The sequence below is a fragment of the Biomphalaria glabrata genome, chromosome 5 (assembly GCF_947242115.1).
Source record: "Biomphalaria glabrata chromosome 5, xgBioGlab47.1, whole genome shotgun sequence".
NCBI classification, from domain to species: Eukaryota; Metazoa; Mollusca; class Gastropoda; family Planorbidae; genus Biomphalaria; species Biomphalaria glabrata.
In genome coordinates, this window is record NC_074715.1 from 43217667 (window position 1) to 43229049 (window position 11383).

The following is an 11383-nucleotide window of genomic DNA, read 5'->3' on the forward strand; positions in this document are numbered from 1 at the left end:
AATAGCTTAGTAAGTAATAGTATTACTATTACTAGATATTACTCATTTACTTAGTCACTAATGTATTAGTATTAATTTAGTTAAATAATTGAGTATTAAATAGTATTAATAATAATTAGTAGATATATCAAATAAATGAATTATAAATATGAATAATAATCAAATTTAGATCTAGAATCTATATATAATATTATCTCAACCCTTCTATATGGTTCTGAGACATGGAAACTATATAAAAAACAACTAAGACTTCTTGTGCGCTTTCACCAAAGATGCTTGCGCTCCATCATGGACATACGGTGGCAGGACTGCACTACAAACAGCGATGTCCTAGCGTACGCTGGTATGGACAGTATAGAGGGACTTCTTATGGTCCAACAGCTACGCTGGGCAGGGCACGTATCCCGTATGGGAGACGAACGTATGCCAAAGGCAGTCTTTTTTTGGTGAGCTAAAAGGTGGAGACAGCTGGAGGTCACTCACGAAGGCCCCGGTATACACATTTGAGACCAAAAGAAAATATGCTGCCAAGGACAAACGCAGACGACGAAAAGAAAATTATATAAATCGACCAACTGCAGACAATGGTTATGCTTGCCCTGGATGTGGCAAAATATGCAGGTCACAGCTGGGGCTGCGCAGCCATGGGAAATACTGTACTCCTCACTAATCTTCGGACTTGAAGACAAGCCTTATTATTATTATCTAGATCTCTAGACTAAAGTCAAAGACTATCAATATTCAATACTATCAAATAGATCTTGTCAGTAGGGCTATAGAGTATAGACATAGAGTCTAACTGTACGTAGGCCTATATCTTATTATCTAGACTCCTAGATCTACCTAGATATAGATCTATATCATTATATGTAGACCTTCCATCTCCCTGTACTAAATAATAAGACTCAAAAGTAAAGTAGCAATTATATATAAAACACTGAACCATAATCTTCAAATACAAAAACAAAATTTAATAAAATACTCTGAAAGACACAAAGATAAAGGCACATTCCTCGTCCCATATGCTAGGACAAATTTGTACAAATGCTCCTTCTTCCCTAGTGCTATTAGAGCATGGAATGGGTTGCCTGAGCTAGCCAGGAAAACCAGTGACTTGGCAGAATTTAAGTCATTGGTTAATATGCATGACTAAATGCATGACACGCAGGACGTAATCATCTTCTTTTTTGAAGTAACGTCGGTATTATATAAGATAAGAAGATTAGATATATCTAGTATAGTATAGCATGTATACTGGGGCTTTCGTGCTCCAATTTTTTTCACCTGTTATTTCGATGTGCCACACTCATTTTTACCCTCTTTCAGTCTGTAAAAGTATTTGATTTTAATTATTATCTAAATAATAATAAGGCTTGTCTTCAGATTATTTCTAAATATACTGCTAATAATATATGATATTTTTTATTTTGGCACAGTAATAATATATAAACACTGTTAGCAGTTTTTATACAGGCAAGATAACATTAGTAGCTTTAATAAGACTTTACTTTTTTCTTTCAACAAATCTTTCTTTCAACATACAATTCTTTAAATATGACAGTTGTGACTTCAGTTTGTTCTTCATCATTTTCATGGATAAAATGCTTGCTTGCATCTGTATGTTGATTGGAAATGACAGGCATAACTTGAAGAAAATTTTGTTAGTTCTGCAAAATGTTCACATAGTAATTATCGTCAAAAGTTAATAATTTCAGATGCATTTGGGAGTGAGAAAAGTTCCATCAAATTTCAATTTCAGTTCCATCTTATCTTATCTTATATAATACAGACGTTACTTCAAAAAAGAAGATGATTACGTCCTACGCGTCATGCATTTAGTCATGCATATTAACCAATGACTTAAATTCTGCCAAGTCACTGGTTTTCCTGGCTAGCTCAGGCAACCCATTCCATGCTCTAATAGCACTAGGGAAGAAGGAGTATTTGTACAAATTTGTCCTAGCATATGGGACGAGGAATGTGCCTTTATCTTTGTGTCTTTCAGAGTATTTTATTAAATTTTGTTTTTGTATTTGAAGATTATGGTTCAGTGTTTTATGTATGATTGCTACTTTACTTTTGAGCCTTCTGTCCTGAAGGCTTTCTAAATTTAGTGATTTTACTAAAGGTGTTACTCTAGTCAAATGTGAATATTCGTTTGTTATGAATCTCACTGCTCTATTTTGTGTCTGTTCCAGTTTCTTAATGTTTTCTTGAGTTGAGGGGTCCCAAACGGAGGATGCATATTCTATTATTGGCCTAACCAAGGTTAAATAACATTTTAGTTTTATGTTCTTATTTGATTTATAGAAATTTCTTTTAATAAATCCTAATGCTTTGTTTGATTTTTTTGTAGTTTCATCAATATGTGGATTCCATGATAGTTTTTCATTTATTATAACACCTAGGTATTTTGCGTTTTTAGTCTGTGTTACTGGTTTGCCATGAATAAGATAAGTGGAATTAATTTGTTTTAGTTTTTTTGTTACTCTTAACAACTGACATTTTTCTGGGTGGAAAGACATGCTCCAATTTGATTCCCATTTCTGTAATTCATCTAATTCTCTTTGTAAAATATCTGTGTCTTGTGTTGTTTTTATTGTTCTATATATTATGCAATCGTCTGCAAATAATCTGACTTTTGTTCCTGAACTAATGCAATTTGGTAAATCATTTATGTAAATTAAAAATAGTAGTGGACCCAAGACTGTTCCTTGAGGTACACCTGAGTTTACTGTTATCGGTGTTGATTTAGAGCCATTTATTATTACAGTTTGTTCTCTCCCTATCAGAAAATCTTTAATCCACTGATGCAGTGGACCATTAATGCCGAAATATTTTAATTTTTTAAGCAAACTATGGTGGTGAACTTTGTCAAAAGCCTTAGAAAAATCTAGTAAGATAGCATCTATTTGTTCACTATTATCTAAACCTTTTGAAAAATCATCAATTAGTCCTATTAGTTGTGTTTCACATGATCTATATTTCCTAAAGCCATGTTGGTATGGTGTGAGGACATTATGTTTGTCTAAGTGGTTTATGATGTTGCTACATATTATGTGTTCTAGGATTTTACATGTGATGCTGGTAAGCGATACTGGTCTGTAGTTTCCTGGGTCAGATTTTTCTCCTTTTTTAAATAGGGGGGTGACATTAGCTTCTTTCCAGTCCTTTGGTACTCTGCCCTGGTTAAGTGAAGCCTGAAAGAGTATTTTGAACACTGGGGCTAGCTCATTGCTTAGTTCTTTGAGTAATCTAGCTGGAATACCATCAGGTCCAGAAGCTTTATTTGGTTTGGTGTTGGCTAATAGTTTTTGAATTCCATTTTCTTGTACTACTATATCTTCTATGTTGTTTACTTGGTTCAAATTCAGTAATATGTCTTTGTCTCCTGGGGCTGAGAATGCTGATGCAAAGTATTTGTTTAGGATGTTTGCTTTAGTTTTATTATCATTATGTATTATGTTATGTTCATCTTTTAATGGCGCTATGCCTGTTGTTTCCATTTTCTTAGACTTAATGTATGACCATAGGTTTTTGTTGTTATCTTTAGATATTACATTGTTTATGTATTCACTCTGCAGCTGTCTGCTTACTTTTTGGGTTAAGTGTTTAATTTTTATATACTTTTTGTAAACTCTTTCTGCATTAGTTTCTTTAAATTTTTTATATAGGTTTACCTTCTGTTTACAAAGCTTCTTTAGTCTATAATTAAACCAGCATTTATTTATTTTGTTTGATGTGTATTTAGTTGGTATATGATTTTCTATAATGCTTTTAAGATGATTTTTAATGAAATTCCAGAGGTCATTGACTGGTTGGTTAATGTCTTTTTCTAATAAGAATGTTTGTTGAAAGTTTAGTGCAGCTTGGTGTAGTTGTGTCAGGTTACATTTATTCCAGAGTAAGATTTTTCTTTTGGGTTTTGTATTGGCTACTGCTTTTATCTGACTGTGTATTTTTATGATCTCATGGTCTGATAGACCAGGGATAATTTCATAATCAACTACTAATCCAGGTCTGTTGGTTAAGAAGAGATCTAATGTGTTGTTTAATCTAGTTGGCTTTTTAATGATTTGATCTAAACTTAGGTTGTGTAAAGTTTCTATGAAAAGCTCATTTATGTCCTTAAGGTTTTGGTGTTTATCTATGGTTAGTGTTTTCCAATTTATATCAGGTAGGTTGAAATCACCCATAATCCAAAAAACTGCATTTTTATTTGTCTCTTTAAGTGTAGTAATCTGATTACATAGTTCCTGCATGTATTCTAAACTAGAATTTGGTGGTCTGTAAATGCTGCCTATTATTAGGGATGTTGAGGTGGTATTAATTTTACAAAATGTTGATTCTACATTTTCTGAGTTAGGTAAGGTAATTTCTTCTGCTATAAGAGTGTTTTTTATTGCTAAAAGAACTCCTCCATGATTATCAGCCCTATCTTTTCTAAAAATTTCATAATTACTATTGAAAATTTCTGCATTATAAATTTCAGGATGCAGCCAAGTTTCTGTTCCTGCAATTATGTCTGGTTTCTCACATTCTAATAAAATTTCTAAGTCTGCTGTTTTGTTTCTAATGCTTTGAAAATTTATAACTAAGGTTTTAAGGTATTTTGGTATTACTTCTTTAGTAGGTTTGTTTAGTGAGGCTGTTGTATTAATTTTAGTAGATTTAGGTTTAACAGGAGTGGATCTGGCTAGTGGTTGGTGAGTTTGGTTCGGGATGGTGTTTAGGATGTTGTATGGGTTAGAAGTGTCCGCATCAAAGGAATCAAACAGTCCTGATGTAAACTGAGGTAACCCACACGGTACACAGTGCCATGATGCGTCTTTGTTGCCTAAGGCATAATACACAGGTGTATTCATATGGAGACATGATGCATGGTACCATTCATCGCAGGTGTCACATTGAATGGCTTTCTGTTTCAGGGTGCATATTTTTTTGCAGATGTTGCATCTATCTTTAGATCTAGGCCCTGGATTTGACTCTACATCTCCTGCTATTAATATTAACAGTGATAGGTATTTATTTCTGTTGTGTCTGATTGAGAACTTCCATTTGTGATGGGTAATCTTCTTTAATGTTATAGATGTGTATGTTAGGTTATTTTTGAAGTTGCATTGTTCTAAAGTGTGATGATTGATTATGACTGTTGTTTCCTTTTTAAGTATATATTACTAGACATCATCAGAATATTGCCTTCAGTAAGTGAAAATGGATTTATAAATGCAAGCATGAAGTTTTTTTTTCTTCAGCCAAAGCTTAAAACAATTAGTAAAGCCCTCTTGTAATAATTTGATTGACTTGATCTTGAAACACATTCACTTTGTTCTTTTAAATGTGGACATTGACTCATATATTTGTTGTTGTTTTCTTTTGCAGTTATATTTAATTTTTAAACCACTGATCATTTACTAAACTAGGAATCAATGTATTCTTACCTTGCAGTTTTAAATTTAGGTCTTTGAGATGTTTCAATGGTTGTTATATCTACTAAAAATACTAAATCAAATATCCTCTTTTTTCATCACATAAATTGTGCTTTCCTTTTGCAGCTCATCTTTCTTTTTCTTGTTTAATGTTTTTCCTTTTCCAGAATCTTCTGAGAACTTGTAGTCTAGAAAACCAATGTACCCCGCAATAAAGATGACATCATCATAATCTGTATCTAACAGTTCACAATATTCTCTGCATTGTTCTTCTTTTAATTTACATTTTTTTATTTGGATCAGATCTATACTTCAAATCAAATCAATCAATATTTCAGATCAAAGATTTATTAAAAGAGGTAAGAAACAGTGACCACTCACATGCAGTTGAGGTCATATCAGTTTATCAACATACATTTTCACAGTATTTTATATTTGATATGAAAATGTCGACTAAACAGTTCAACCCATTTTCACACTCTACTTTTTTCTTGGCAAAATAAAAAATGTGAAGGGAACATTTGTCATGCTTAACATAGATCTAAATCCAATCAAGTTGATCAGTTATACCCAAACTGAGGCATCCAGGCCGCAGGTTATATCCGGCTAGTATTATAATATATTAATTATAAGACATTTTAATTGATTCTTACAGTGACCAACATGGATGCTGCAAATCCACCACCAAAGACTAAAAGAAAGAGAAACAGACGATCCAGAAAGAAGACAAATCAGAATACAATTGGAGATACCAACCGAAATAGTGATCCTGAAAATGTAGACAAAACAGCATCTAAAAAGAAAGGGAGAAGGAGAAGGCGGCGGCATGATGACAGATATTATTGGAGATTCCATTGCAAGAAATGTAACAGACACTGGGACAGTGCTCATGTTTACACTGTTGCAGGTACAAAAAAGGTTGGTTGGAAAGTTGAATGCTCATTTAGTTGTTTTTTTTTTTGTTCTTTCCCAAAGGTGAAGTTCTAAGACATAATTTCATAGTCAAATTTATATCTCAGAAAAGGTCATCAGAAGAGAAGAATGGAAATATTTTATTTTCACACATATTTTCTTCATCTGTTTTCTATGTTTTCATATGTTCCTTCGGAAATGAAGGTTATTTCATCCTGCAAGTTGGCAGGGAATGAAAACCTTAAGGGTTTGAATTCGGCACCATTGTGATGAAAGACAGTCTGAAGCGCATAACACATGACCAGGCAACCATTTTTTTAAATTGACCCAAATACATTTATATGCATCTAAGAGAATGATCTATATATACTGTAATTGAAAGAAGAATCTTAATAAGTTTAATAGTTTTTATAGTTAAGAGATGCAAGCACAATGTCATATGTCTCTTTACATGTTTAAAAGCTCAGTGTTATTGAGGCATATATATATATATATATATATACAGTGCTTTTTTTTTTTGTAAAACAAAATAGGTGCCGGTACTCAGTGATTAGGTGTCGGTACTCAGTGATTAGGTGTCGGTACTCAGTGATTGATTGCCTAACTTTTAACTACTACTAAATTAATAATATACGTTACAATAAAAGAAAAGTAATATATATATATATATATATATATATATATATATATATATATATATATATATGCCTTAGTCATGCAAAGGATATGAGAGGTGTTTTATTTTGTTGAAGTTATAAAGAAAAAAAAAAGAATATCTGAAAAAGGATAAAATGCAGAACAAACAGATTTGGGAGTTAAAATTTCCCTAGTTTTATCAAGAGATTGCTTAATACTTTAAAATAATATGTCCAAAGTGCATAATTATTTTGATTATTAAGGGCACAACTAAATACGTTCATTAAAAAAGAATGTACATTATGATGAAACTAATGAATTTATAACAATATTTTTATACAAGATTAATGTAACTAAGCTAAGTTACATAATAAGTCATAAAACTATGAATTAACATAATATGTCAGTTGATTTTAACATTGATAGAACTAATAATATTCATTTCTATACAAAAGTTTGTTATTATGCTTATTTTGTTTATTTAAAAAAAATATTTAAAAAATGAATTAATTAAAACTGACATACATTTTTTATTTTGTTGTTGACCTAAATAAATTGGCCTACATTATCTTTCAGGTGAAATTCAGACAGAGGTGTAAGGATTGTGAAGATTCTTGGTTGTTTCCATACAGTCTACAAATGTTACAATGTAGTGTATGTGGTGAGAGTCAATGCACATGCAAATGTGAAGATTGTGGAAAACTGAGACACAAAAGGTTTATTGAAAATGACCAAGGTGAACTAGTTGGTAAGAAATCTTTTGTTTCTATGAGAAAAAAACAGCTTTGGTCAATATGTGACATTATATAATGTGAAAGTGAATACTGAGTGGAAAAAGATGTATGAAACATGTATATTAGTGTTTCTTAACACCCCTCCCCCCTCCCTCAGGGCACATTGTACTGACAAGAAGGGATCAAAACTGTTTTGTTTTCAAAGGAAAATAATCTTGATCAAGTAAAAAACTATACTCGCTGTTACCAATGTCTAAAAAAAATTCAATAATTAAATTTTGTTAAATCTTCAAAGTAGGACCTTTTATATAGTTTTATGTGAGCGTCTCATGTCTTTGTCAACCTGATTATACCCATCTTTCTCACAACACAATTTCATTTCTCTGCACCATTATTCTGTGTTGATATCTTTAATATGATAAAAACACAATTGCTACAATATGTCTTGCTTAACACACAAATAATCTTACTCCATAATGGCTAAAAAAATATTTAAATGATTCATGTTTAGATTTAAATATTTAAAGTGTGAAATGAAAAACTTATTGACAAGTTTAATAACTATTAGTATCATTTTGCCTTCTTGATCCCTTGGGTAGTCCTTTCTTTATTTACTTATTATCTTTAATTCATAAGAAAATACTAAAGCAAAATGTAAACATTAATCTTTAATCATTTATTTCACCCTAAACCATCTAACAATCATTCAACCTTACACAGCATTGTTGTCCAATTTTCTTATTCTTGTTATCTAATAAATGTAGTTTTTTCTTCTCTGCGGCAGTGGGACAGTGACACTTGAATTGGACTTTAAATCACTTGGGGGTTTTGATCAGTTTCATCCTCCTCCTTTTAGCTCTCCAAAAATAACCAACTTTGGTTTACGGTCATCTCCCATTCAGGGGGAAATCTAACATTTAGAATGAGAGAGTAGAATATATTGGTATTGGTGCACACTAAGGTATTCCCATGCAGTGGCTGCCTCATTTGATTCAGCTTTACTCTAAAGAAAATTTCTAAGAAAGCTGGAGCAATTATACACCTCTGCTAAACACCATTCTCTATAGTGAAATTTGCCTAACTTAACATTTGTTGACATGTATTTTTTTTAAATAAAAAGGGAACATAGACGTGTGATATTGTTACCAAATTTATGTGTCACAATATAAAATTCTTAGCTTTGAAGACTAACTGATTATCATTAATTCTTCCACTTGCCTTGAATGATAAAATGAAAAAAAAACTTGACCATTATTATTGAACAACTAGTTCATTTTCAAGATCGAAATTGCAGCAGTTAAATTTACCAAAAACAATTTTTATTTGCAGTTTAACCCCCTAATATGTTTTTTTAAAGCTGACACTTATATGTCTAAAGTATAAAATTGTATTTCCTTCTGCTTTAAGCACTTATTAACACTTTATTGGTGCGTAACTTTCTTTTGTTCGATTTTTTAAAAATTTAAGTTTATTTCTACATAGATCTAGATCTGAATCTTATTCTCCTCTAGATCTAAATGATTGTCAGAGTGAATGTGAAGGATTATCCTTAGATCAGCCTGATAATCAAATGTGTTTTTACAAAGAACATGAAACATCTGTATGAATGTGTGTGTGTGTGTGATTATAGAAAATTGCTACAATTGGAAATGTAAAGACTGTAGTTCATGCGGGTCATTTCAATGAAACGTAACATATACTAGACTACACTGGCCAAAAGGGAGACTATTGAAATACGGGCAGTTTTATTGACATTTGGGCAGCCTAAATTGTTGTGGTTGGGAATATGTGATTTTATTGCAATGCTGGCTGTTCCACTGAATATACAAGGGCCTAAAATGTGTTGGGGGAGTGGCGTTTCATTTAAAAGTGTGTGTGGCATTAAATTGCAGGCAGATGAGAAAACTACAACTGCTGGACCTAAGAAGTGTTTGTACAAAATCTTTATTATGGGATTTCAACCGTAGCATAGCATGGGTATCTGCTTGTGTATATTTTTTTTAAATTTTATGTATAACTTTTTATATTTACCTGTATAGAAAAATAATTTTGTTTATTTTGTTTCAGTAAATACAGAATTTGAATATTGTCGGTGTGAGAAAAGCAGAAATATCCCAGTGGGACAATACATTGATCGTAAGAAAAATCATCGTTCTGACCTGTGTCAGAAGGGTAGACCTTGCATTTATGTGCAATCACATGACTCAGCAGAAGATAATGAACCTTAAAAACTAGTATGTGCAATATTTTATTACAGTAGGAGCAGTCCAAGTTTGTATCCTTTGAATAAATCTGAAGCTAAATGTATTGATACATTATAAGCAGAATACCACACTTATTTTTGCAGCTCGATTAATCAAATAAGCAGAGCTTGTACGGAACCTATGCAGTTATGTATTTCCATTACCCTTTATACTGTTTTCATTTTATTGTGATCATTACTAAATCCAAAAAAAAATTTATACAAAATTTGGTGACTGTGATGGTTTTTAAGGTTCTATTTCTCTTCATGACTTGTTCATAAAATAATTCATTGATAATTATTTATTATTACTTTTTTTGAATAATAATTTTTATTATTTGAAATTTTTAAATTTTTTTTAATACAAAAATCTGATAATGTCTGCTACACAATATAAATATATTTCAATGTTTAAATATGTCTAAAGTAGGGTGCAAGATAAAAGGTTGCTGTGGCATTATATGTCTCGAGAGACAATCTTTTCCTTTTGCAACTTCTTGTATGACTAAAGAGGCCAATCCTTGATAGACAGAACTAGCACTCTCCATGTTTTTTCAGAGACATTACTGTCATAGATGGAGTGACTTCTCCATATAAAGAATCATTTATATAATATTTATTGGGTATTAAGAATTTTTGGTTTATATTCTTTTGTTTTATTTTGTTAGACAATTTATTGATGTAGTTGAATGTTATATCTTTTTTATTTCCCATATCAAAAAGCACTGTGATGTTTACTTTGTATTTTTTTTTTAAGAAAATTAATTTTGAAATTACTTTTAAATGAGTATTTTCAATGCAATTTCCTTTCTGTGATACATCAAAGTGTAACTATTTTATTCATTGGGATAAGATTATGAGTTGTACCTAATACATTTATTATACTTTTAGATATTTCCTCTAATTTTGTAAGAACGTTTATTATATGGTAAATCTGATACATTATTGGTACATGTATATAAAATCTCCTCAATTAAAATTTTCACAGAACAGTACACAATTCTGTCATGTTGATAGCTTGTTGTTATTCTACATGTTTTGTTTTGATTAATTTTTTTTTAATGGAAAACATAACTAACAATTGTTTTGGAGAAGGGAGATAATTACAACTACACTTAATAAATAGGTATACTTTTGAAATCATTTGTTTTGTTGTTTTTTTCCCCCAATTATTTAAAGACCAATTAGTTTTTGATTGGATTCAAGTTTACAAATGTTGCATCGTGATATTTATATTGATTCTTATCTTTGTACACCTAACCTGGGAACTCCATAGAGCTCCGACGGTAGGAGAGAGATTGCTTATAGTGTGAGCTTGTCCCTCTAATTCCAAACCCACCATCCTTGGTAAAGTTAATGACACCAAACAGAGATGAGCAAGTAGTATAGGGCAAGTAGATATACTTTATCAACATATATCCTTTAAAGTA

The 11383-nt window shown here is 31.3% G+C and overlaps 1 protein-coding gene across 1 annotated transcript; it reads left to right on the forward strand.

The window, feature by feature from the left end:
* The first annotated feature begins 5173 nt into the window (after positions 1-5173).
* LOC106063652 (zygote arrest protein 1-like) lies at positions 5174-11093 on the forward strand. Its single transcript, XM_056030549.1, has 4 exons — positions 5174-5204; positions 6085-6347; positions 7554-7725; positions 9779-11093. Coding segments are annotated over exons 1-4 (597 nt in total). The 5' UTR covers positions 5174-5203; the 3' UTR covers positions 9940-11093.
* The last annotated feature ends 290 nt before the right edge of the window (positions 11094-11383 follow it).